Source organism: Suricata suricatta, chromosome 1 (assembly GCF_006229205.1).
Source record: "Suricata suricatta isolate VVHF042 chromosome 1, meerkat_22Aug2017_6uvM2_HiC, whole genome shotgun sequence".
Classification (NCBI taxonomy): Eukaryota; Metazoa; Chordata; class Mammalia; order Carnivora; family Herpestidae; genus Suricata; species Suricata suricatta.
This window is the reverse complement of record NC_043700.1, coordinates 47,240,046-47,263,717: the sequence shown is the minus strand read 5'-3', so window position 1 is coordinate 47,263,717 and position 23,672 is coordinate 47,240,046. Positions and strand designations below refer to the sequence as shown.

At 46.1% G+C, this 23,672-nt stretch overlaps 1 protein-coding gene across 3 annotated transcripts; it reads right to left on the bottom strand.

The window, feature by feature from the left end:
* Positions 1–51: 51 nt before the first annotated feature.
* On the bottom strand, positions 52–23,249 carry PNOC (prepronociceptin). Of its 3 annotated transcripts, none has more exons than XM_029945698.1 (4): positions 23,163–23,249; positions 12,190–12,341; positions 3,300–3,693; positions 52–489 (listed from the first exon to the last, which is right to left on the bottom strand). In XM_029945698.1, exons 2-4 carry the CDS (start codon positions 12,307–12,309, stop codon positions 404–406), a joined length of 600 nt encoding a protein of 199 aa, XP_029801558.1. In that variant the 5' UTR covers positions 12,310–12,341; positions 23,163–23,249; the 3' UTR covers positions 52–403. The 3 variants fall into 3 exon arrangements, with proteins under 3 accessions (XP_029801558.1, XP_029801549.1, XP_029801625.1); XM_029945689.1 differs by lacking the exon at positions 23,163–23,249 and adding an exon at positions 22,886–22,971; XM_029945765.1 differs by lacking the exon at positions 23,163–23,249 and adding an exon at positions 22,886–22,971 and having other exon boundaries at positions 404–489; positions 3,242–3,693.
* Positions 23,250–23,672: the final 423 nt, after the last annotated feature.

Genomic DNA, 23,672 nt, shown 5'->3' with positions numbered 1-23,672 from the left:
CCCAAGAGAGTCAGCTTCTCAGGCTCCTCAGACATACAAACAGCCAACCAGTTTATTAACCATTTGCTGAGTAGAAGTTTAATGGAGAAATATCTGTTTAAAACAATCAGCCAAAAAGAACAGCTCTTTTACAAACAAGTTATGGCAGTGACAAGTCAAAACCCCAGGTTTGATTTCCTGTTCCTTTGACCCACCCCTGGAAGAGGTAAGAGGGAAGTGAGAAGGGAAGACAGGGCCGTTGATATGTTAGCTGGAGGAATTACAAAAATACACTCTGATGTAGCAACAAGGTTATCATGAAACATGCCATGGGGGTGTGTGGCAGGGGTGGGGTAGGGAGCGAAAGACAATCAGACGGGGAGAGGCTCCACATTGGGGTGGAGACCTGGAGGCAAAGCCTGCCTCAGTGCCTTGGGGAGGAAGGAATCCCAAATCCCAGCCGGCAGGTCTGGGGCTGGAGACATGCTGTTTTGGGGATCACCTGGACACCTGGGGAGACAGAAATAATTAAAATGGTAAACTCAGTAGTTTTTCTGACCTTTCAATCCTATTAGCCCTGGTGACTGAGCAATACAAAGGCAATAAAAAGCTTATCAACTGAATAAATAGCCCCTAAAACAGCAGGTAGGGTTCCATAACTTCTATACACCTGCTTTTTCTGGCCTTGAGTCTATTGGCAGGACTCACAGAATGAAAGAGGAGGCCTGTGGGCCGGGACTTGAAAGGCATAGCATGGGCCCCATGGCCAGAAACAGCTATCCTCTATCCCTGGTACTTGGAGTCCATACGTAGTAATTCATTTCTTGAAGTTAAATAGTGTTCTCATTTATGGGTCTCTTGTATCGCAAGCGCTCTTTCAACCTGATATCACTAATTCCTCACTGTGAATGAATCTGCTCACTTTCCACAGTCTAGGAAGGATTCAGGCTTGGGGGCAGAAGACAGTAGGAGTATGGGGAGGGACAGGGAGAAGGGTGGTAGGTTGATACCCCTTTTCACAGCTCCGTCTAGGACTGGACCTGCACCCTGATGTCCCTCCTTGCTAACACATCATTACACATTCTGAATAGGGTTCTTCATCCCATTTCGGTGTTAGGTGGCCCCGCTTCCTCCAACTTTTTAACTATAGGTTAATATTGGATATCTCAGAAGTCCAGAACAGCCCTAGCAACAGGATCCCTCAAGATGGAAAAATTTCAGGCATGTGTAGGGCTGGCTGGCATGTGTGTAGGTAAGTGAAGACAAGTTTTAAGCTGCCTGTTGTGGATTCATAAGTAGGTATCCACAGTGGAACTCAGCCACCATGAATGTGTGCAAAAAGGAAATTCAGAGATAGTTACAGAAGGAGGAAGGAGGGCCATCAATAGTACCCAAAGGAGCTGGTTAGCGTTTCTAATGGTTCCAACAAGAACTTCATAACTCGAGCAAAACAGCAGACAGAGGCTAGTTACCAGTTATGTTTCAGTGCCTCTCAGCTGGAAGCTTAATAGAAAATTAGGAAAATCAATTGTCTGAATAGGGGTGGAAATCATTTTTGTTTTGTTTTTAAATAAATTAATTCCTCCTAATGTAACTGATTTTAAACTGTCTTTAGATAAAGAAAGCAGTCGTGGTTCAGAATTAGACAAGAGCCTCAGTGTCCCTTAAGAACCACTTTAAAGAAGAATAAATGTCTAAGATTTGAAAGCATTCAATCCATGCCACTTCTGAAGGATACACTGAGTTAGATACTGTGCAAATATGGCTTAGGAAGAAATAGGATGCTGGTAAGGATCCAAGAGAATGACTTCAACAATGGCTGGGTTAATTCGGGGCCTTCGGAAATTAGTCATTCTGCTAAAATATACAGGACAGTCTTCTCCTCACAACTTAATGTATGTGATTGTATTTGGCAATGGGCCTGTGCAAACCAGCTTTCCTACAAGGAGCTATGTGGGCTGCCTCCATGCTGAAGTGTGGGTGCCAAAGATTAACACTTGTATTAATATACTTTGAATGAAGATTATTAATGATCTGGCTACCTTTGATGTATGGGAAGCAAAACAAAACAGCACATGTAGACATTTTTTGTTTTATGCTTCTGAGTCAGGGAAGACCCCCACATGGGTCATGTTTGGGGAATGTTTTTGACCAAGTGATTGATTCTTTCCATTGGGGTAAGTTTCTAGACTGTTAGAGAAGAGGTATGAAGCTCTTAAGATAATCAGATTCCCAAATATGAATTAAGGTACATATGCTTGATGGGTGGGATTTTCTTAGATTTTTCAGAAAATTCCATGGTGCTAGCTTCCTATGCTATTAAAGTTATGTACAGGTTGATGGGCTGAGGAAAGTGGAGTTTGTAATAACTGAGCAATAAACTAGGGTTTTTCACATGTCTTATCTGATATGTATTATAGTACCTGTATGAGCATTCACATGGGACTAATGACCAGGAGGGAGAGAGGAATAAAGCAAGCAAGCCAGCAACAAACAGAAATAAAACAAAAGTGGTCTCTGGGAAGAAAGTGAGGAAAGATAATGATCTCTTAGTCTCTGTTCTAAAACTACTGGGTCAGTTGGGCTAAATCTTCAAAGCCTTGCTCAATAACGATGCCATTGACATCAACAAATCAGTCCCTCTCTGGCAAGGTGGCAGGATGGACAGATGACAAGTGGAAGAAAGAAAAGCAGAAAGTATAACTCCTGGTCCTAACAAGAACTCCTTGACGGGAATATGGGAACGCGCAGTGGTTTCTGTGGAATCCAATCACCTTGAGATATAACGGGTAGGGGAGGAGATAGCTAAGTTGTCTCTGAAGGTGAAATAGCAATAGCACAGCCGCAGAAATCAGGCATTGGATGGCTAAAGGTAGGTCTAGCTCTCGGTTCTTAGAGATAGTCTCTGAGGAAAGGTGAACTGAATGGTTGCTATGGCAACTGGATAGGAGGATTGGTCCACTTAACTGTCCCCATAGTAACTGAGCTGCTGGAAAGCTATAGAGGAATTAGTTATCTTAACATGCTACTATTATCCCCATGGTAACCAATTTCTAAATGGCAGTGGTCAGCCTTAAGGAGCAATCCCAGGAAAATCTTTGCTCCCTAGAGAAAGGGTGGGTGGGAGGCTGAACACTTTGAGGTGGTGTGGGGTGTGTGCATGTACCTGGGGAATAATGTGGTTCCAGGCCCAGGAGGAAGGCTAAGACAGTTGGGTATACAAGGTTTCCTTTTGCCCCCAGCTTATTCGTGCCCAACTCACTCATGGGTTGAAGTGGACGGTGCAGCTGGGAGGGGCTCCCCTTCCGGCTACACATTACCATTCTGATGCAGGGTGCGCCGGCGCTGGCTGGACTGCAAGCTCAGGACCAGGTACTGCCTCATAAATTCACTGAACCGCTTCTGGTTAGCCAACTTCCGGGCTGACTTCCGGGCCCCGGTGAAGCCCCCAAACCTCTTTTGCAGCTGTTTCTGCTCCATCTCTCCAGCCTTATCCATGCCGGGCTCTGTCCCTTTCTGGGCTTGGATTAAGCTCCTGATGCGAGGCATTCGCTTCAGTTGTACCTCAGAGGAGGAGCTTGGCTGGTAAAGGGCAGCTGCCACATGCTCTGGGTCGGCAGGGCTGAGCTGCCAGGAACCCCTGGCCATGACCTTGGTGCATGGAGTCCAGAGAGGGTTGCTGAAGACCTTCCCTTCACACTCAAGGATGCATACCTGCAAAGACAGAGGTAGGAGAAGGGAGGAGGATCAGGAATGCCTATTAGTCTAAAGCAATTTGTTTTTTTTAATGTTTATTTGTTTTTGAGAGACAGAGAGACTATGAGTGGGGGAGAGGCAGAGAGAGAGAGAGACAGACAGACAAACACAGAATTCAAAACAGGCTCCAGGCTCTGCACTGTCAGCAGAGTTCAATGTGGCGCTCAAACCCACCAATCATGAGATCATAACCTGAACTGAAACCAAGAGCCAGACATTTAACCAATTGAGCCATCCAGGTGCCCCAATAAGTCTTTTTATTGTATACAAAATTTACATCGGTACCAATGAAAGTGCTTCAGCAGCATCTCTTTATTAAGTACTGTGCAGTAGTTACTTAGGTTCATAGAATTTCCCAGTTATAAAGAAACAGAAAACTACCTGGCCAAGCTCTGTCATTTCACTAACGAAGAAGCCTGGTGCTCAAAGAGGTGAGATTAACTTGTCTCAGGTGACACAGAAAGTTAATGCAGAATGAGTGCCCCAAACTACACACAGTTTGAGCCCTCATTGAGGTTTTTGAAGCCAAACACAACTCACGGCACCCACTGGGAAGAAGTTTATTTTGTTCTCTTATTGTCCTGGAGAGAGGTCAGACTGGTTTAAGAAATTGGGCATGTCAAAGCACGTGCTGAAATCTGCATGGCTATTTTGAAGCACCATGTTAAGATGAACCCTGCTGGTGTTCATTTGTTTTTTTAATCCCGCATACTCTAGTTATACTATCTGTGCATCAGTTATAGAGAATGAGGGTCAAGACCCTTTGGAATGTGAGTAGGTTGGGCAATCAGGTTCCAGGTGGGGAAGAGGGGCCATTAGGTGCAACCCAGTAGACCTGCCAGGCTCCTGGGAACTTCTGGCACTGCTCTGTCTCTCCAGGTGTCTCCCACTTCTACTCTAGACCAACAACTTGACCATGCTCTTTCCATATCCCTCCTAACTGATCCTGACCTTGGCCTTGCCTCCCACATTCCTGCCTCTGATTGGGTCTTCTGGAAGTGTCTGCCTCCAATTTTTCTTACTATTTGCTGTTTTGGCTTCACCTCGAATGCTTCTCTCTGTTTCAGTCCTCCACCAGATGAAAATTTCACTTTAGCTTGACCTTGCCATCATGGTCAGAGGGCAGCTACAGAGTCCTTCATCAAACCTTGTAGCTCTTGCCTGGATTACAAGGCGTCAAGAGTTCCTGCTGTCTGGACAGCTGCAGGACATCAGAAGACTGGTGTGTGTGCCTGTGACCCCCTATCTGGGGAGCAAAACCCTCACTCCCATGTTCAGAGTGGTACCGATGCCAATACAGGCAAGGTTTCCAACCTGATCCCTACCCAACGAGTGACATGTGCATGCAGCTGTATCACAGACCTTACAGCCTTTCCACCAAACCCTAGAAAACGTGTCTCCTTCAATCCTACTTCTCCAGCAACTCCTTGCATCTTCTATTTTTTCCTCATGTCCTTGAAATCTGCTTCCCACCCTCATCTTCCACTAACTGCCTTCTTCGGGACCACCAGTGAATTCCTGGTCACCAGATCCAATTAGCCCTCATTCTTGCTGACTGTGCAGCATTTGGCAATGCAGACCACACCCTGCCCCCACCCCCGACATTGCACTCACCTCTCAGACTATGCGCCTTCCTCCTGTGGTCCCAAGATTCTATCTTTAAGACTCCTTCTTCTCATCTCTCTTTATAATCTGCCCTTTGGTGACTGTTCATTTCTGTGATCTTGGTCATTTTGTTCAGGGCATCCCAGGTCTATATGTCCAGCACTTGGTATCTGTCGAACTCCAGACACTTCTCTGATCCCTGTCTGGTATCTCCCTTAAAGTATCTGACTAGCACTTAAAATGCAGTTTGTTAAGAATCAAGCCTACCTTCTCTTCTGGGGCAGAGACTGCCAATGCACATCGTGCACCCATCCCCCTTCCTTGCTAACAGGACACTTGTTTCATCCTCGAGGCTACACATATGTTTCTTAACCTCCTTTGTAGCCAGAGGTGGCCAATGTCATATAAATGACCAAATGAGGCTTCTGACTTATTTGAGAAAAGCATCCTTTTCTCTCTTCTTCTTCCCCTCATGCTTAGAATGTGGACATTTTGGCTGGTGCTTAACTTGCTTTCTTGAAGCCATGAGGTGACTCAGGGTATGGAAGCCATGTGAAGGTGGCAGCCATATACAGGTAAAGCAGAAAGAGAAGGAGCCTGGGACATTGGTCATATGGAGGAGCTTGTGCCAACCCTGTGTTGTCCACCTCTCAACTTCTTTGTGGGGAATCAAATCTCTGTCTTGTCTGAGCCACTGTTACTTTAGGTCTCTCTTCCTAGCAGGTGGATTTAATCATCTAATATACTTTCACTGCCCTAAGTCTGCCCTTCTGCTTGGTCTGGGTGGGAATCGAAATCATCTCAACTTAAAAAAAACTTTTTTTAATATTTATTTTTGAGAGAGGGGGGAGGTGGAGGTACAGAGAGAGAAAGAGACACAGACTCTGAAGTAGGCTCCAGGCTCTGAACTGTGCTCTGTCAGCACAGAGCCCTAGGTGGGGCTCAAACTCATGAACCGCAAGATCATGATCTGAACTGAAGTTGGATGCCCAACCGACTGAGCCACCCAGCTACCTCCAAATCATCTCAATTTTTAAAAAGTCAGAATTCAAAAGCCAGTTAAATTCCTGAGGAATAGCACCAGCATTTAAAACTTAACTTTTACAAAACACAGGTAGTTTTGATATCTGCCTGGGTCTGGAAACCACTGATGTAGTCCATGCTTGCATGTTATGATGAGGTTCAGTAATATGTCCAAAACTACACTGTTAGAAAACGTATCACCTGAACAAGAACCCAAACATCCAACCCACAAGCTCTGTGTGTTTGCAATACAAATTGGTGGAAATTAACCCAAGAGTAGGAATTTTGCAAGACCAAAAGGTAACGTTCTAATGGGAAAAATTGCTCACTTTCTGCTGTGTCAGAGTGGAGAAAGGAGACTGTATCCGGCGGGAGTGCCACTCCTCTTCACTGATTAAGTTTCCAAGGTGCACCCTTTGCCACACCCTCCTGCTAGCCATAGATGGTGACAGTGGTCCCCGCGATACACAAGTTACCGGCTTTCGGAGCATGTCTTTTCCATTTTAGATTTTCCTCAGAGATGCTGACAGAACTAATATAAGTGCCAACTTTTTCACACCCACAGTGTCACTGGGTATGAAAGAATGATAGACAACTTCCATAGGTAGGGACAGCAGGATTTAAAACAATGGTACCTGCAAACTTGAGTGTTCTTTAAGAATTGCTACTGGTTGAGGCACTTGGGTGGCTTAGTTGGTTAAGCATCTGACTTTGTCTCAGGTCATAATCTTGAGGTTTGTGAGTTTGAGCCCTGCATGGGGCTCTGTGCTGACAGCTCAGAGCCTGGAGCCTGCTTCGGATTCTGTGTCTCCCTCTCTCTTTGTCCCTCCCCTGCTTGTGCTCTCTTTCTTTCTCAAAAATAAGTAAATAAATATTTAAAAATGTTAAAAGAGTTGCTACTGAGTTGTTAGGATGCAAATTGGTTTTTTTTGATGTTTTTATTTATTTTTGATAGAGACAGACAGAGTACATGAAGGGAAGGGACAGAGAGAGAGGAGACACAGAATCCAAAGCAGGCTCCAGGCTTTGAGCTGTCAGCACAGAGTCCAACATGGGGCTCGAACTCATGGTGAACCATGAAATCATGACCTGAGCCCAACTCATGAACTGTGAGATCATGACCTTAGCTGAGGTCAGATGCTTAACCAACTGAGCCATCCAGGCTCCCCTAGAATGCAAATTCTTAAACTCTACCTCTGGAGATGTTGATCAGTAAGCCAAGGGGGTGCTCAGGAACCTGCATTTTTAATAAACACTCAGGTGATTCAGAGGCTGGACTGTGAGAAGTCCTGCTTCTGAACTTGCTCTGAGGAGGAAGGTGTCTTGGAAGTGGTCAGAGTCTCCTTCAGAGAAAGGGTTACTGGGTCTGTATTTAGCCAGCTCCTGAAATATTTTGAAGGAAACTAGGTAGAACCAGTTTGTAGTATGTTCTTTCAGATGAAAATCCTATTGGGTTATTACTCTATAGCAGCGGGTGTCTCCTGGGGCCATTTGGCAATGTCTGGAGACATTTTTGGTTGTCATACGTGGGCGGGAGTGGGGGAGATGCTACTGCTATTCAGTGAGTAGAGGCCAGTGATGCTGGTAGACATCCTACAATGCACAGCACGGTCCCGCATGACAAATAATCATCCAGCCTAAAATGTCCATGGTGGTGAGTCTAAGGAACCCTCCTTTACAGGATCAAAGGGAAAGCATGAGTCGTACTGGGAAAACCAGCAGAAGTGTCAAATTTTGGCGTCAGCATGGACTGTGAGCAGACTTGCTCCAGTCCTCATAGGATAGGAGCCCCAAATGCTTGTTGAGCTGTTCTGCGCCCTCCGCTTACAAGAACAGGTGGAGGTTGTTAAACCTTGAGGCTATTACATCTGTGAGCCCCTGGGTTGCTAAGCCCAGATGGTAATTAGATTGTGTGTCAATCAGAGAAAATGCAATTCTATGATCAAACCAGATGCGTAGGCTGTACAGAGACTCAGCACACTGTTATATGAATTAGGTACTAATAAAATCATCTCAACTCTTGATTTAGGAGAAGGCTTTGGGCAGTGTGAGGGATCCAAATTCACAACAGCATTTGTGATGCCAGATGGGCATATGAGCTTAATGCCTAACACTCTGGTCTAAGGGACCCACCAGCCTCTTTCCAGAGATTGGATAATGGCCTATTAAGTGAACTGGACACATTTTCACAGCCCACACTGATGACATTGCTATGTTAAGTCAGAGTGTGGATGAGCATCTGGAAAGTCTCAGACTGGTGCCAAATTGATCTGTAAAGCTGGGTTTGTGGGGAAACTGAGCAAAGGGCCATTTGGATGTCTGGGATCAAACATTAGGGAAATAGGCACACAAGCTCACTGGAAGGAAATGAACAAGTTCATTGATATTGTCAAGTTTCTGCCACTAAAGAATCAAATCAAGAGACCAAGAGACATTTGGAAGTTATTTGTTTTAGGAGATTATGCCAGAATATCTGAAGGCTAACGCGAGTAGGCAAGCAGATGAATAGTGCAGAAGCAAAACATACTAGGAACTCTTACTGCAAATCAGCTAGTAAGAGTTTTCATGTAATGAGGATACAAAGCACTACCAGAAGTTAGTTTCTTTTGCTATTAATCAGGTTTCAGGGAGTTTTAGATAAATTTCTCCAGACCTTGAGGATTACTTTCTCCTTTGTCTCTAACACAACTCAGCAAATCTTATTCTTTTCTACTTAAGCTGATGAGGTCAGTAACATTCTTAGTTAGGTGAAAGGAGCCCAAGGTATTGTGATAGATTTGGGTATATGAGTCATATACCAACCAAAATTATAGTCTAACAAAAAACCAGCCATACTTGGACCATTGACCTGGAGTGAGAAATGCAGAACTTCTTGGTAAAGCCAAGGATTTAGGGGGTCCTGGAATCACTCAGCATTATGTAATTTAGTGGAGGGATTGGGAAGGTGACCCTTGCCGAAATATCTAGGTTCCCCCCATCCCCATAATTCACAGAGCAGAAAAAGGTTGCAAGATTTGGAAATGATATGTGGTTGCCAACATTCTAGGCATTTCATCAGACTTTTAAAAATAGGTTAAAAGCAACAACAAACTAGAAACAAAACAGCCAGGCAGTCAGGTCCTTTGAAGGTCAGCAGGCACTGTGAAGGGCTTATCCCTCAAGCATGAGGCTATAACTGGCCATATTCTAACTTGTTTCTAAGAGGTATCTAACAGCATTGTCTGGACCCCAGAGATTTAAGATGCTATGGAGGAATGGAAACATCTCCAATTTCTTTACTGACTTTGAAAGACACCAGTGTGAAAATTCGGCAGTGTCTGCAGTGGATGGCCTATTAGGACACTAAAGGTCTTGCAATTTTACAGTTTCCATGGGACGTGTTTATCGAGTACTGCTCTGTGCCATGCTCAGCGCTGCGTGCTGGGCCTACCCAGAACAATCAGAAAAGGAAGCTCACACGTTATGGTGAGAGACTAGCAGATACAAACAAAGGTCAGAATACGAAGGAGGGAGGGGCTGGCTCCAGTGGGGGCAGGCGGAGAATCAGGTTCTCCCTGTTCTCACAGGTGAAATTTAATCTGAGTTTGGAAGTAGGGGTGTTGGATGAAGATGAAAGAAGAGGCATGTGCCAGATGGTGGGCCGAGTTCCTGAAGCCTCACCAAGGCCAGGAAGGGAAAGCAGGATTTCCCAGGAACTTTGAAAAGTGATTGAGCCCAGCAGAGAGAAGGTGAGGGGTGTACCTTTGGGAGTCCCCTGCAGCCTGGGGACAGTTGAAGGCCTGGGGTCCAGGGACAGCATCTCAGAAGGAGAGAGTATGGGGAGGAAAGAATTTCTCAATCTTGGTGATCATTTAGGTTTAGGGGGTGGGGAGAGGAACAGGAGCCTACCAGGAGGTAATAAAAGAAGAGTCTGAATGGGAAAGAAAACCAGGCGAGTTCACCAGGAGAGGAAGGAGGAGGAAACCTGCAAATTGACTTTGGACCTTTGAGAGAGCAGCTAAGGAGCGATGCAGCCCAAAGGGGTCAGGGCTGCAAGTGGGTAGATTACTCTCTGGGTGTACAGATATCTGTTCAAGTCCTAATGCGTTCTTGGCAGGGGAAATAAAGCATTGCCATGAAGGCAAGAGATTCCAGCATTGTGCATAACTTTCAGTCTTGTTTAGGCTTCAGATTGAGAATTTAGCAGTGTGGCAATGATCAGATTATTGCTTAATCAACTCATCACCAGTTTCCATGTAAACCAAGTTGGCTGCTCTCTTTACTAAGACCAGGGCAAAGCGTTTTTTAGATGAACTTTTAAACCTCTCTGGGCTGCATGGAAAAAGCCTGTGGGCCTTTTGTGTTCCAGCCAAACTCAGCTTTTCTCAGTCCCTTCAATGCCACTTCCCTCTGGCTCAGGCATTTGCACGTGTGCTCCCACTCCCTCCATCATCTGGGACACTCTCCCTGCCTCTTGGCTCTCGCTCTTTTGGTTTCCTTAGAAACTTCAGTTCCTCCAAGAGTCCCCTCTGTCCTTCTGGTCTAGTTTGGGGTTCACTGTCTGTGCTTCCCCAGCACCCAGCTGTCAACCCCTCTTGGAGGAATTATGGGATCTTCTCTCCCCGTCCTTGCAAACTCCATCTATCTGTTTACCTTGGACCCTTTTGCCTGGCCCTGTGCTCAGCAAATAAAAACCAATGTGGATGAATGAGAAGGACAGATAAAGGTTGGATGGGTCGTCTGGGGATGCTCTTCATGATGCTGTAGAAAACCACTGAGCCGGCGGGGGGAGACTTGGTGTTTGGGTCTGTGTCTGCTGATCGTTAGTTAGTGAGCTAGCCCAATGTGAATATATATTCTATATTTGTATACTTGTCTTAAGGAGCAGTAGTTACTTCTGGTTGTTTTTAAAGGTTAAGGAGTTTGAATTATGACATCTTTTGAAAGAAGTTTGACTACAAAGAAAAAAATAATTGAGTTATATTGGATTTCATAGAGGAATAACTATTTAGGCTGACATGAAAGCAGTCGAGAAAGCAGTTTATTTAAGGAAAAGAAATTTAATGCCAGATTAGTACCTCTAATTCAAAATTTAAAATATAGGGGCACCTAGGTAGCTCAGTCAGTTAAGCATTCGACTTTGGCTAAGGTCATGATTTCATGGCTCGTGAGTTCAAGCCCCGCATAGGGCTCTCTGCTGATGGCTCAGAGCCTGGAGCCTGCTTCAGATTGTGTGTCTCCCCCTCTCTCTGTTCCTCCCCAACTTGTACTCTCTCTCTCTCTCTCTCTCTCTCAAATAAATAAAACATTAAAAAAACGAAAAAAACCAAAAACCAAACCAAAAACAAAATTTTAAATATAAGAGAGCATTTGGGTGTTCATTGTAGAATAACCTATAATATCAAAAATGAGGGCAATGTACATGTTAAACAAGAGGAGAATAGTTAAACAAATTCTCCTGTATTCCTAGAAAGAAAGAACTTAAAATCATGTTTAATAGCATGGGGAAATTATCCTGGTATAATATAGCATGTGAAAAAACTAGGACTCTGTCTGACAGGTGGGATTAAAGGTAACTTCTTTTATACTTCTCTGAATTTGCCAAATTCTCTAAAATGAGCATGCCTTATTTTAATAATGGGAACAAAGTGGCAGCACAGGCAGGTCTTTATTTGAATATGAAAAGTGGAAAGACCACAGGGTTTGCATTCCGAAGATGCTGAAGTCAGCATCTGTTTCCTCTCAACCACATGACCCCAGCGAGTCACACAACCTCTGGACAAGGCCTGAGTTTCTCATTCTGGGTTTGAGGAAGGAGAGAGAAGATGGGTTGTCTCCATGGCCTACCTCAAGGTTGAAGCTGTCAAGGCGGAACTTGTCTCTGCAGGTCAGACAGTCCTTCTGGCAGCTGCTGGACACGGTGGAGAAGAGGCTGAGCAGCAGGAGGTCACAAAGCAGGATTTTCATGGTGTGGGAGCAGAAGGCAGGGTGCTAAGATACTAAAACACAAGTGAGAGCGGGCAGCAATTAGAACAGCCATTCTGTGGGGGCCTCTTACAGTCGGGTGGGGGGTGGGGGCAACAGAAGGGACGGCACCAGAGCCCAGGATTCACCTCCCAGGAGGAGCAGCTTATCAAGGATACTGCTCCTGCCAGCTAGGCCTGCTGTTCATGCAGGGGTGAGTGTCTGTGGTCCTAGGCACAGCACCCCTGTGCTTCCTGCCACCTAGCTGGCATCATGCACAAGCAGTTCCAAGGAGCTCAAGGCCTCTCTTTGCACCTTACCAACATGTGATTGTACGACAACTTCTCCAAGCCTCAGTTTTCATGTCTGTAAAAGGGGGGATAGTGCTGCCTGTCTCTTCACAGGACCACTGCGAAGAGGAGATGTGGTCCGTCAGGAAGTTTTGCAAAGTGCCGTGCACGAGTGAGATGTGCAAAATGAGATTCAGAGAAGACTTGTGTACTTTGTCTCCTCCTCCAGAGCCTTCTCTGCCTCGGCCAGGAACGCCCCACATCCCAGAATTCGCTTTGCCAGGAAGCTCCTGCCAGATTCCTTGTCTGTTTCCCCTGCTAGAGGTGAGCTAGCATCCTGAGCGCGGGGTCAGTATGTTCACCCTGCAAGGCCACGCAAGACACAGGACCAGGTGTGTGGGGTTATTGGTTGAAAAATGAACAAAGATACTAAGACAGTAGCTCCAACTATCATTAGTTGGACCAGTAGTTTATATTTTTTATGTAAGTTTGCCTGAAAGATGTGCACTTTTTCCTATTCCTCTTTAAATTTATCCTGTGAGCAAGTCTCCTGAATCAAAAAGCTATTTCCTTGGACTGCATCATTTCGGGTCCCTATAGTAAGATCTGTACTTGGAGGATTAAATGGAAAGGGAACATGGGAACTTTCTGGCAATGTTGTGAATGCTCTTAATAGAGGTATAGGTCACAGGGGGGTATATATTTCCAAAACCCGTGTGCATTTCCTTATATGTAAATTTTCCCTCAACAAAGAGTGTCGAGAAATAAAAATTATTGCCTTTATTGCTTTTTCATCACACAAAACTAAGACAGTGTATAAAAGCCTTGCTACTCAAATGCAGTCTGTTGACTAGCATCAGTGTCCTCTGGGGTCTTGTTAGAAATGCAGAATTTCAGACCCTAACCCAGAACCACTGAATTTGGATCTGCTTTTTCAGCTAGCTCCTCAGGGGATCCATACACATGTTAAAGCCTAGGAAGCCCTGGGTGAAGAAGGATGTGGAATGGAGCAAGTCAGTAAGAGAAGGAAGGGGAGCCTGCAGTTGAATTCACCCAATGGCCACGTTGGGAGACATCTCCAGCCCTTCTGTGTGTCATCCAAGCATCTCAGACCAAGAGGATGTCCACTCAAAGATGCTCAAGCAGTGTTTTGATTTTTATTTTTTAATGTTCATTTATTTTTGAAAGAGAAAGAGAGCGAGTGATCAGGCGAGGGACAGAGAGAGAGAGGGAGACACAGAATCTGAAGCAGGCTTCAGTCTCTGAGCTGTCAGCACAGAGCTCAACACAGGGTTCGAACTCATGAACCACAAGATCGTGACCTGAGCTGTAGTCAGACACTTAACGACCGAACCACCCAGGTGCACCAGTGTTTGTTAAGTCAGTGAGGGGACATTTGAGACGGGTTTTGAGTGAATAACAGTTTTCCAAGAGGATGAAGAAGGCATCTGAGTGGCCCAGGAAATAGCCTTTGGAGAGGCAGAGTCAGGATCGCAGCCTGTGAGGCCAGCAGGCTGGTGTACTGGGGCCAGCTGCTTACACTCCCTAAGGGAAGCTCCCTGCTGAAAAGAGAGGCTTGGTCTAGATGGAACTAGGTCTTGTTCGGCATCCAAAGCGTTTGGGTTTTACCCTACAGGGGATGGGATGTCCAGGGCTAATCAACAAGGAAGACAAACATCTATACAAATAAACATATCATATGCATTTTTCTTCTCTATCCCAAGGGCCAGTGCCCTAATTGAGACTTATTGCCTTGGTTATTGTGATGGCCTCCTAATCAGTTCATCTGATGATGTGGCCTTCCACCAAGCCACCTCCACATCTGATGACATCACTTCATACTTAAAATAAATCCATAACCCCCAATGGGACTTTGTACTCCTACTGCCTGCTTTCTCTAGCTTATCCCCGTAGTATTCCACCCTGCTGTCTCTTCTGGTCCTAGTGAATCATATATAGTTCCCAATTCTATCCTGTCCTTAATGCCTTTATATCTTGGCAAGCGATCTTCTTTCTGCCCAGAATAGTTGTCTCCACCTCATACTTCTGACACACCTCAAGAGTTATCCCCTCTGGGAAGCCATCTCTACCCCCTGGTCTGAGTTAGATGAATCTTCTCTGCTTCTGTGGCATCGTGAAACATATCACAGTGGGAAGGAAGAGAGCCTCAGGGGCCTGTTCAAACAGGCACCACAGACCTGTGTCACAGAGTTGGGATTTTCTTACCTGCTCATCACTGCAGAGTGACTGGGTTCAGATTCCATACCTGCAACTCAACCTCTCAGTTTCTCATCTGTAAAAACTGGACAATAATAGTACCTATCTCATATGGTGATGAATGTGCTAATGTTTGTAAGCAGTTAAAATAGCACCTGGCATAACTAGTGCTGTATACAAGCTTATCAAAGGAAGAGCCCAGGGGCACCTGGGTGGCCTCGGTTGTTTAAGCCAACTGATCTCAGCTCAGGTCTTGATCTCATGGTAGTGAGTTCAGGTCCCATGATGGGCTCCATGCTGAGCATGAAGCCTACTTCCAAAAAGAAAGGAAGGAAGGAAGGAAGAGCCCAGCACCTAGCCTTCACGTTATAACACTATCATTGTCTCTCACATGGCACTTCTAACATTGTGCTGTAAGCTTGGACTTCAGTGTCTATTTCTCCCACTGGACTGTGACTTCCTGAAGGGCGGAGACCGTGCTCTATGGTTCTCTGTACTTCCAACCCCCAGCACAGGGTGAAGAGGCACCTGAGAGGTGCTCAGAAAGTCTGGTAAGTGACAGTGGAGTATTTTAGGAACTCTTTTGTCTCCTTAGTTGCAGTAGAGTTCCTGAGGCGTGTCTGGGAGCATTGGCCTCACTAATGGCATAGGAGCCACTTCAGGACCCGGGCAACTAAAAACATGTCTATTAGCGAATTGTACAGTTCAAGACGGGGAGGGGTGGGAACAGTGTTGTTCCAGAGCCAGGCAGGATGCATCCTAAGTTGGAAGCCATGCAGGCTCTGGCAGAAGACTGGGTACACATGGCTGCGAGGGCACGGCTGGAATAGTGTTTTGTGGTAAGTTCGCAGGTTAGATAGGCGTTGGTACATCCGCCACAGAAGCTCATCACACTTTTACATTCTTTTGAAGAGCAACTGTATCTTGAGTTCCGTTCCAAATGGCTGCCACAGAAACACACGTCTTAAATCAAAGACTGCCTGAATACGTCTTTTGTTTAATTTGAGACTTGCCCTTACATTTCTTATTCTACCAAACATTCTAGGTAAGGAGACATTTCTGTAGAACTTGTCCCGAATGGCATGGCTGTGCCCTCTGTGGCCACGTGATGGCAGTGCCTGTGCATCACAGAGGAAAGAGAAGGCTGGGAGAAAAGGGCCGGTTTCCTTCCAAATGCACGATCGCAACACCTAACGTTTGCATAGGCTGAGCTGATAAGTTGTGACAGATGTTAATGAAATGCTCTCCCGCTGAGGTTTTCATGAGCCTCATTAACTGCGGCTACTTGCAGATTCAGGAAATGCCCGGTGGATCGACTGATGTTTGTTATCTCAAATGCCAGGTAAATGGGTTTTTAGGGTGAGTTGAAGAAAGAAGATGAGCTCCTGGGAAATCTAGCATGTAAAATGTGTTCAAGAGCCTTCCTGCATATAAAATATGAGCCGTCCTTGGTCTGGCACTTGGCCCATCTTGTCGAATTTACTCGGCTTTAGCTTGGCCCTCCGTCAGTCCAGGACGCACCTCTCTTCCAGTCTCCAACCTCCCCACCCTCTGTGTCCTTCCCACTCCTCACTTTGACCCATTGAGCCGCCCAGGCACCCCCGACTCCTCACTTTGAAACCGCGACTCCTCCTATTATGTAAAAACCATCCACACACAAAGCTATTTATTCCTTCCAGTTCAAAGAATCCTTAAAATGCCGCCGACCACACACGCCTATCTCAGGCCTATCCTGTTTGTGATACTTCAGGGACATCAGTGTAAGTGAAAGCTCAAAATAAATCTAATTAATCCTTACAAAGGGGGCCATATTTTGTACTCTTTGGTATACTCCTCATACACCCAGTACAATTGCGTTCTAGGTTAAGTTAGATTTTTTGAACTGTATTAAAAACTCAGTAGAAGTTTTTCATTTGTTAGAAATCTCAGCAACATCTATGGTGCCTTTTTTGTAGCTCTGTGTACAAGTTCATATCAATTAAAATGAAGGCAAGTGGGGCTCCTGGGTGGCTCGGTTGGATGAGAGTCTCACTTTTTTTTTTACATTCATTTATTTTCGAGAGAGAGAGAGAGAGAGAGAGAGAGAGAGAGAGAGCGAGCGCGCGTAAGCGGGGAGGGGCAGAGAGGAGACAGAATCTGAAGCAGGCTCCAGGCTCTGAGCAAATGGTCAGCACAAGAGCTCGATGTGAGGCTCAAACACAATGAACCGTGAGATCATGACCTGAGCTGAAGTTGAACACTTAACCGACTGAGCCACCCAGGCACCCCGAGAATCTGACTTTTGATTTCAGCTCAGGTCATGATCCCAGGGTGACGAGATCAAGGCCCGCATCAGTCTCCGTGCTGAGCATGGAGCCTCCCTGGGAATCACTTTTGCTACCCTTCCCAGACTTGTATGTGCACACCCCCCCCCACCTCAAATAAATAAATTAAAAAATAAAAGTAAATAAAATGAGGGTGAACAATTAGTTAATTCATGGGTTATAGTTATATTTCATCTTTACACTTTGTGTGACTCTGGGCAAATTATCTTACCTCTGAGAGTGCTGTCTTTTCACCTGCTCAGTGGGGATCATGGCAGGTGGTTGTCATTTATTGCATAGTACTGACCCTCAGTGACATAAAACCGCCCGGAACATGTTGGAATTTTACCTGTATTTACTTGTATTTCACTTGGTGACCCAAGCTCATTTCCATGTGGTGATACTATCATCTGGACATCTCTTATTGAATAAAGCATGTTTAATTACCTTTTATTTCAGTAGTGACACCTCCTAAATTTAATTGTGCCTCACTGTTTATGAAGATAAAATACCACTGTGTGTTAGCCTTAATCTATTTGCATGTAATCTTGCTTCCAAGGGCAATATAATTAGTTGCTTATCTGTTTGGAGGATTATGTATGAAGCAAAAAGTTAATTGAGTTTTGTCTTATGACCTATGAGAAAGCCTATAATTTTGGAGGTTTTAGTGGAGATGGGAGGAGGGGCCAGCTTCCTGCTAGAGGCACGTATGTGTAGACACTGTTCTCACCAGCCATATGCGAAGATATTGTTCTTTACAGGTTACAAAAGCTTTTCATATTCATGTATAACCCTATCATCTAGGGTTAATAATATATCTCTTTTTGGGGCACCTGGGGGGCTCAGTCGGCTAAGAACCCAACTTTGGCTCGGGTCATGATCTCGCAGTTCATGAGTTCAGCTGTGCTGACAGCTCAGAGCCTGGAGCCTGCTTTGTATTCTATGTCTCCCTCTCTCTCTACCTCTCCCCCGCGCCCCCACTCAGGTTCTGTCTCTCTCTCAAAACTAAATAAACATTTAAAAAAATTTTAAAAATACCTCTTTTTGAGAGGCACATAAGTTCATAGAGGTGAAGAAACTTGCCTAAGATCATCCAGCTTATAAATAGCAGAGCTAGGGCATAACCTCAGATGTTTGGACATCAAATTGTATGGTTCTGGGAAAACATAAACTCTATATACTGATTCCGCTTCAGAAAGGTTGGAAAATTCTGGCGGGATCTCACTGGAACAGTCTCTATTTGTATTTAACAGTAATCCCATTACTGTTATATTCATAATACAATGTGCCAGGTGCTGTGCTAATTGCTTTATAAGCATCCATCCTATGGGATAAGTGCTATTATCCCCATTATACAGCTCAGAAGACTAAGGTTCAAAGAGGAAAAATAACTTTGAGTGACCGAGGTGAGCCTCAAGCCCATCTGATTTCCAAGCTCATGCTCTCACTAAGCTACTCATTGATCTTTGCAGCTGTCTGTCTCCATGTAAGTGAACTCATTCTAAGGACTTGAACCCTAGACTCCCCCTTCTTTGATTGCAATGTTCTTATTGTTGCCTCCCCTTCATAGAGAAATTTTTCATTGCCCACAGGCACAGGGATTATCTTCTACATGCCCCATTTCTTTGACCCACTGCAGACAGGACTCCTACACTGAGATTTTGCTTGTTCACCAGCTATTACTGAGGAAGGAGTCTTTAATGTGTTTTCCTCCTCTGACTAATGCACTTACACTCCAAAAGGTCCTTCTGCTCTAAGTTTCCACCTGGAAGGAGGCAGTGAGCATAGAGGAGGTGGAGAGCAAAGCACGTCCCCTCCCTGCAGAGACCAAGTGTGCCTGGTGCTGGGGAGCGATGAAGGAGAGCCCTGTGCTCCGAGGCAAGAGGCCTGGGCTCCAGCTTTCACTCTGTAATTACCTGTGGGGTCTTGAGCAAGACCTTTTCTTTCTCTGGGCCTCAGTTTCCTCTTCTCCAGAAAGAGGCAAGAGATCCTCTTGCCTATTTATGCTCTCCTGCTAAGGGGAAGCAAAAAGGAAGGAGGGAACAGGGAGGAAAGATGAGGGTTTCTTGAGGAAGTGGCTTCAGGGCAGCACAGGACAGACGCGGACATAGCTGGGGCCCAGGAGAGGGGCAGGAGGGGGCAACAGACAGACTTCCTGTCAGAGCTGCCGCAGAGTTGGAAAGGTAACACTATCTTTTTCCCTTTTTTTTTTTTAAAGTAGGCTCCACACCCTGCTTGGAGCCCAGTGCGGGGCTCTAACTCACAACCCTGACATCAAGAGCTGTCCAGCGCAATCAGCTGAGCCACCCAGACGTGCCTGGAAAGGTATCACTCTTAAATTGGATCTTCCTTAACTTTGAACTGCCCACGGTTCCACATACACTGTCAAAATAGCATAAATGGATTTTTTAAAGGCTTTTATGTACTTTTATAAAAAGATCACTTGATGGTCTTTCAAAAAGATTCGAAAATACAAATAAGCAAAAGAGCAATGAATCGAGACCTATCATCTTCAAACTTCTGTAACTTTATACCTCCAGCAATCAAACAGTTTTGAGCACACATTCCCAACTTACTGACTTACTTCTATGCATTATAAAACCCACTACAGTGCCAAGTATGAGCAATAACATAAAAAACAAGGCTTTAGTTTCCCAGAGCCCAGTGGCTTGCCCGGCATCCATGCTCCTTTTGCAGACCATTGGCCCAAACTCGTTAATGTTCGGCTACATTGGTGTGGGTGCTACACTGATGTGGGTTCCAAGGAGACGGAGGACAGTTTGACAGTCTTCCTCCCGCCTTTAGCTCTACTCGGCTGTCAGGAACATCACATGTTTCTTGGCTGAATGAATGAAATGATGAATGGGGTGTGCGGGGTGGGGAAAGAAGGGAGGTTGGCCCCCGGCCAGCCGCTGTGTGGTGATTCACTGATATTTTCACCGGAACTTGGGACAGCTTGGAAGCAAGCTTTATATCTCACCTGTTAAGCCAGGCCCTTCAGAGCTGGCAAAACTTGTTTCTGCCGTGCTGAGGCAGCAGCCGATATTTGCAAAAGCACAGGATCACAGAAAGTCAAGACTGAGAGTGATGGCAGCCTATCCTGGGAAATGCCCAGAAAGCTCAGCTGGCCTCCAAATTTGGTGTGCCCCAAATCTCACGGTTTGTGATTAGTGGGAAACCTTCATGTTACACAGTGGGAGCACCTGTAGCCATTGAAAGAAAAGTGTTTAGAAAATCCAGGGTGCTTAATGAATTCTCAGCTATGCAAGCCACTGCAAGATGCTGTCACGATGACTTCTATTTTCTGAGAAGGGCCCATCCCCTCCCAAGGATATCTGATGTCGCTCCACCCAGATGCGGGATGATGGGTATATTGCAAGTTTCCACCATGGGCTTTGTGAGCAGTGGGGCTATGGGGTGGGGCTCACTGAACCGTGCTGATGAACACATAGAATGTTCACCCTACACCTCACATCCCTACTGCGTGTTTGGGCGGGGCGAATATTTAGGGTGACATAAGCACGTAGACAAGTTTAGCTCACTGCCTGGCACATAGTACGTTTCAATAAAAATGAATTCTTTTGCCTTCCTTCTGTGCCTTTGTCCTGGCTGCCATCTCCCTCTCCAAAGCCCTTGCCCCATCCAAATTCTTCCTCCTTGCCTGCCCAGCTTGAATCCCTGGAATCTCTGGGTCAAAGGCTCCTTTTTCCAAATCTCTCCAGCACTTCCTTGTCTGGACCATGCAATTTATGAATTAATTACAGCCAGCCTTGCATTGTCTTCTAATTGTCTCCCCACCCCCACCTCCATTAGTTGGTAAGCACCCTTAGCCCTGAAGGGGTGGCGGCAGAAGCCAGGAGGCTGGACTCCGTCCTCGCAGGGCTCAGTCCAGTTCAGTCCTGAACACATTATTTAGCTTCTCAGTTTCAATTTCTTCAACTGCAACAAGGAGATAATGACACTACCTCACAGGACTGTTACTGGGGATAATGGGTGTGAAAGCGTGAAGATGTAAATCGTTGCACGCATGGAAAAGGCTGTTATTGTCGCCTCTGTTGAATTCACGGAGCCCCCGCCATGCACTTCCCCTGCCTGGTGGAGTGTAGATGATAAATACCTGATTGATGAATACAGAATGGCTTTGTGACAGCTCCAGTCATAGGCTCCAGAGAGCACGGGTTTGAGCCTAATCCTGCAATTACTCCCTTCATTGACAATGCAAAATCTCCTGCATTCTCTAAATCCCAGAGTACCCTAAGCCCTCAGCTGATAAAGCAGGGGCTGCTGCCCCGTGGAGAACAGAGCTGCACCCCCAAACAGCCCCAGGACGCACCATAGTGCCCTCGAACGGGGCACACGGAGCCGTCTGCTTCTTTTACTAGGGCGGTGGTTGAGGACAGGCTTTCCAGGCACCCTCGCCGGCAGAGGACTCAGCAAGCGCAAAGGAACAAGAATCTTTTCTGTTAAAGGTATCACAGCATCAGTGGAAGTATATTGAATATTTTCCTGCTACACTTTATAAATGCGGAAAAGGAGTGTGCGTGTAGCAGCCACCCACAGGCAATGAGAAAGAGCAGCAATTTCTTTGGGAGGTTTTGATAAGAAGCCAGGCAGTTACTTTCCCCCTTCTCTGTTGAAAACTCTGGTTTAGGCTTGCTGGCAAATGGCATGCAAAGCTCATCTTTTGTTAGTCTGCCGAACAATGTTATTGGTTATAATTGGGGCAATTATGGGCTGCTCGAGGAAGCGAAACACAGATGTTTAAGCCCAGGATCAGGGTATTCAAGTCCAAAGCAGCTTGCTTTAAATAGTTCATTTCCCGAATCATCCTGCTTTACTTGAAATTCCCCCAGAACTTGCCCATGTTCAGAGTGAGAAGGTGGGGAGGGATAGGGAAGGGAGGGGAAGCAAGACACGCATGGGGGGGGGTGGAGGAGAGAGAGAGGGAGAGAGAGAGAGAGAGAAAGAGAGAGAGAGAGAGAGAGAGAGAGAGAGACGCACAAAGGAGACAGAAAAGGAGACTGAGAAAGAGCGAGAGTTTGGATGACTTCCGAACATCATATTCCTCAGGACCCGCAGAGACCTTTGAGTGGGAGAGATGGGCAGGAGGAGAAACATGCAAAGAAAGAGAAGAAACTACCACAGAATTCAGGGTCTGGGAGTCCAAGGTCATCCCTGCAGAAATCTACGTGGGATTCACACACAGTGGCGGTGTTCAGCACTGTACTGGACGAGCACAATGCCCCGGGTCCCACTTTCCCCCACTACATCATTACTAGCAATTTCTATTCAGTGCATAAGGGAGAAGGGTTCCCTCAGGACAGAAAAACTCAAATCCCAATCAGGTTCAGTGGTATGTTGAAAACCAGCCTGAATACACTACGAGGGAAGGAAAGAAAGACAGCCAGCCACAGAGAAAAATCACTCACAAGGATGCCCTGAAAGGCAAGTCCCCTGCCCCAGTGCCTGCTCCTCCCCTAGTCCCACTCCTACATCCACCTTTTCTCAACAGATAACAACGGTATAGTAGGGGCCACGTCTGGGGAATCAAAACTTTTTCTCATTTCCAAGTTCAGATCTTTCTTCTTCTGCATCTCTCTTCAGGATAAAAACCTCAGCCCTCTCCTCCTACCCCTCATCTGAGCACTGAAAATAAGACGAATGAAGAAATAATTCCCCAGGCATCCACCCTGGACAGAGAGGGTGAGGAGGGAGCCCGGGGCTGCCAGCCGTTTGTCTTGGGGCCGGGGTTCGCATGCAGTTGCCTACCTGAGAGCTGTCAGTAGCCTGGCTCCTTCGGATGTGAGGCTCGGTTCCGCCGTATCAGCCACACCAGCATATATATATCCTCCCCCCACCCGCTCAGCCCTCCCCTTCCCTGCCCACCTCGATGACACATACACACGCTGACCCCCTTAATCAAGCGAATAGCAGAACCTACAATCCTCCCTGGCTGCTCCCCGCCCCCTTGGCTCTGTGCTCAGACCTGTGACACCCCAGCCGCCCGCCCCCCACCCCCATCCATCCATTCTGAAGCCTGCTTTACCTGGACTCTATTCAGCCAGGATCCCACAGCTGCCTTCCCTTTGCTTCCAGAGGCACGGTGAGGACTGATGGGGAGCTCTGGCAAGTCGGTCAGAAAAAAAAAAGACTCCTGGTGACAGTGACGAGGCAGACCCCAATCCTGGAGTCTCCTTGAACAACCATTTTGCCTGAGGAGTAAAGAGTAGGAAGCGGGCAGAAGGAGGGGGACTCTTACACCAAGCTCCCACCGGCAGAGAAGCCCAGAGCTGAGCTAAGCCAAGCCCCCCTCTACCGTCACTGACCCACAGGCGGCAACTAGGAACTACTCCAGGGAGTGGCTTTACCTGTGATGGGTCAAGTCAGGAGGCCTTTCACAGGTGCCCACAGCATGGCACAATGTAAAAATGCTGAGCCTTTAAACTCAGAATGAAGTGCCTGAGATTCTGGCTCTGCTGTTAGAGCAAGTTACTTCTCTTTGAGAACTCAAGGTCCTTCTTCTGTAAAATGGGTATGATACTGCCCAGGATGATTG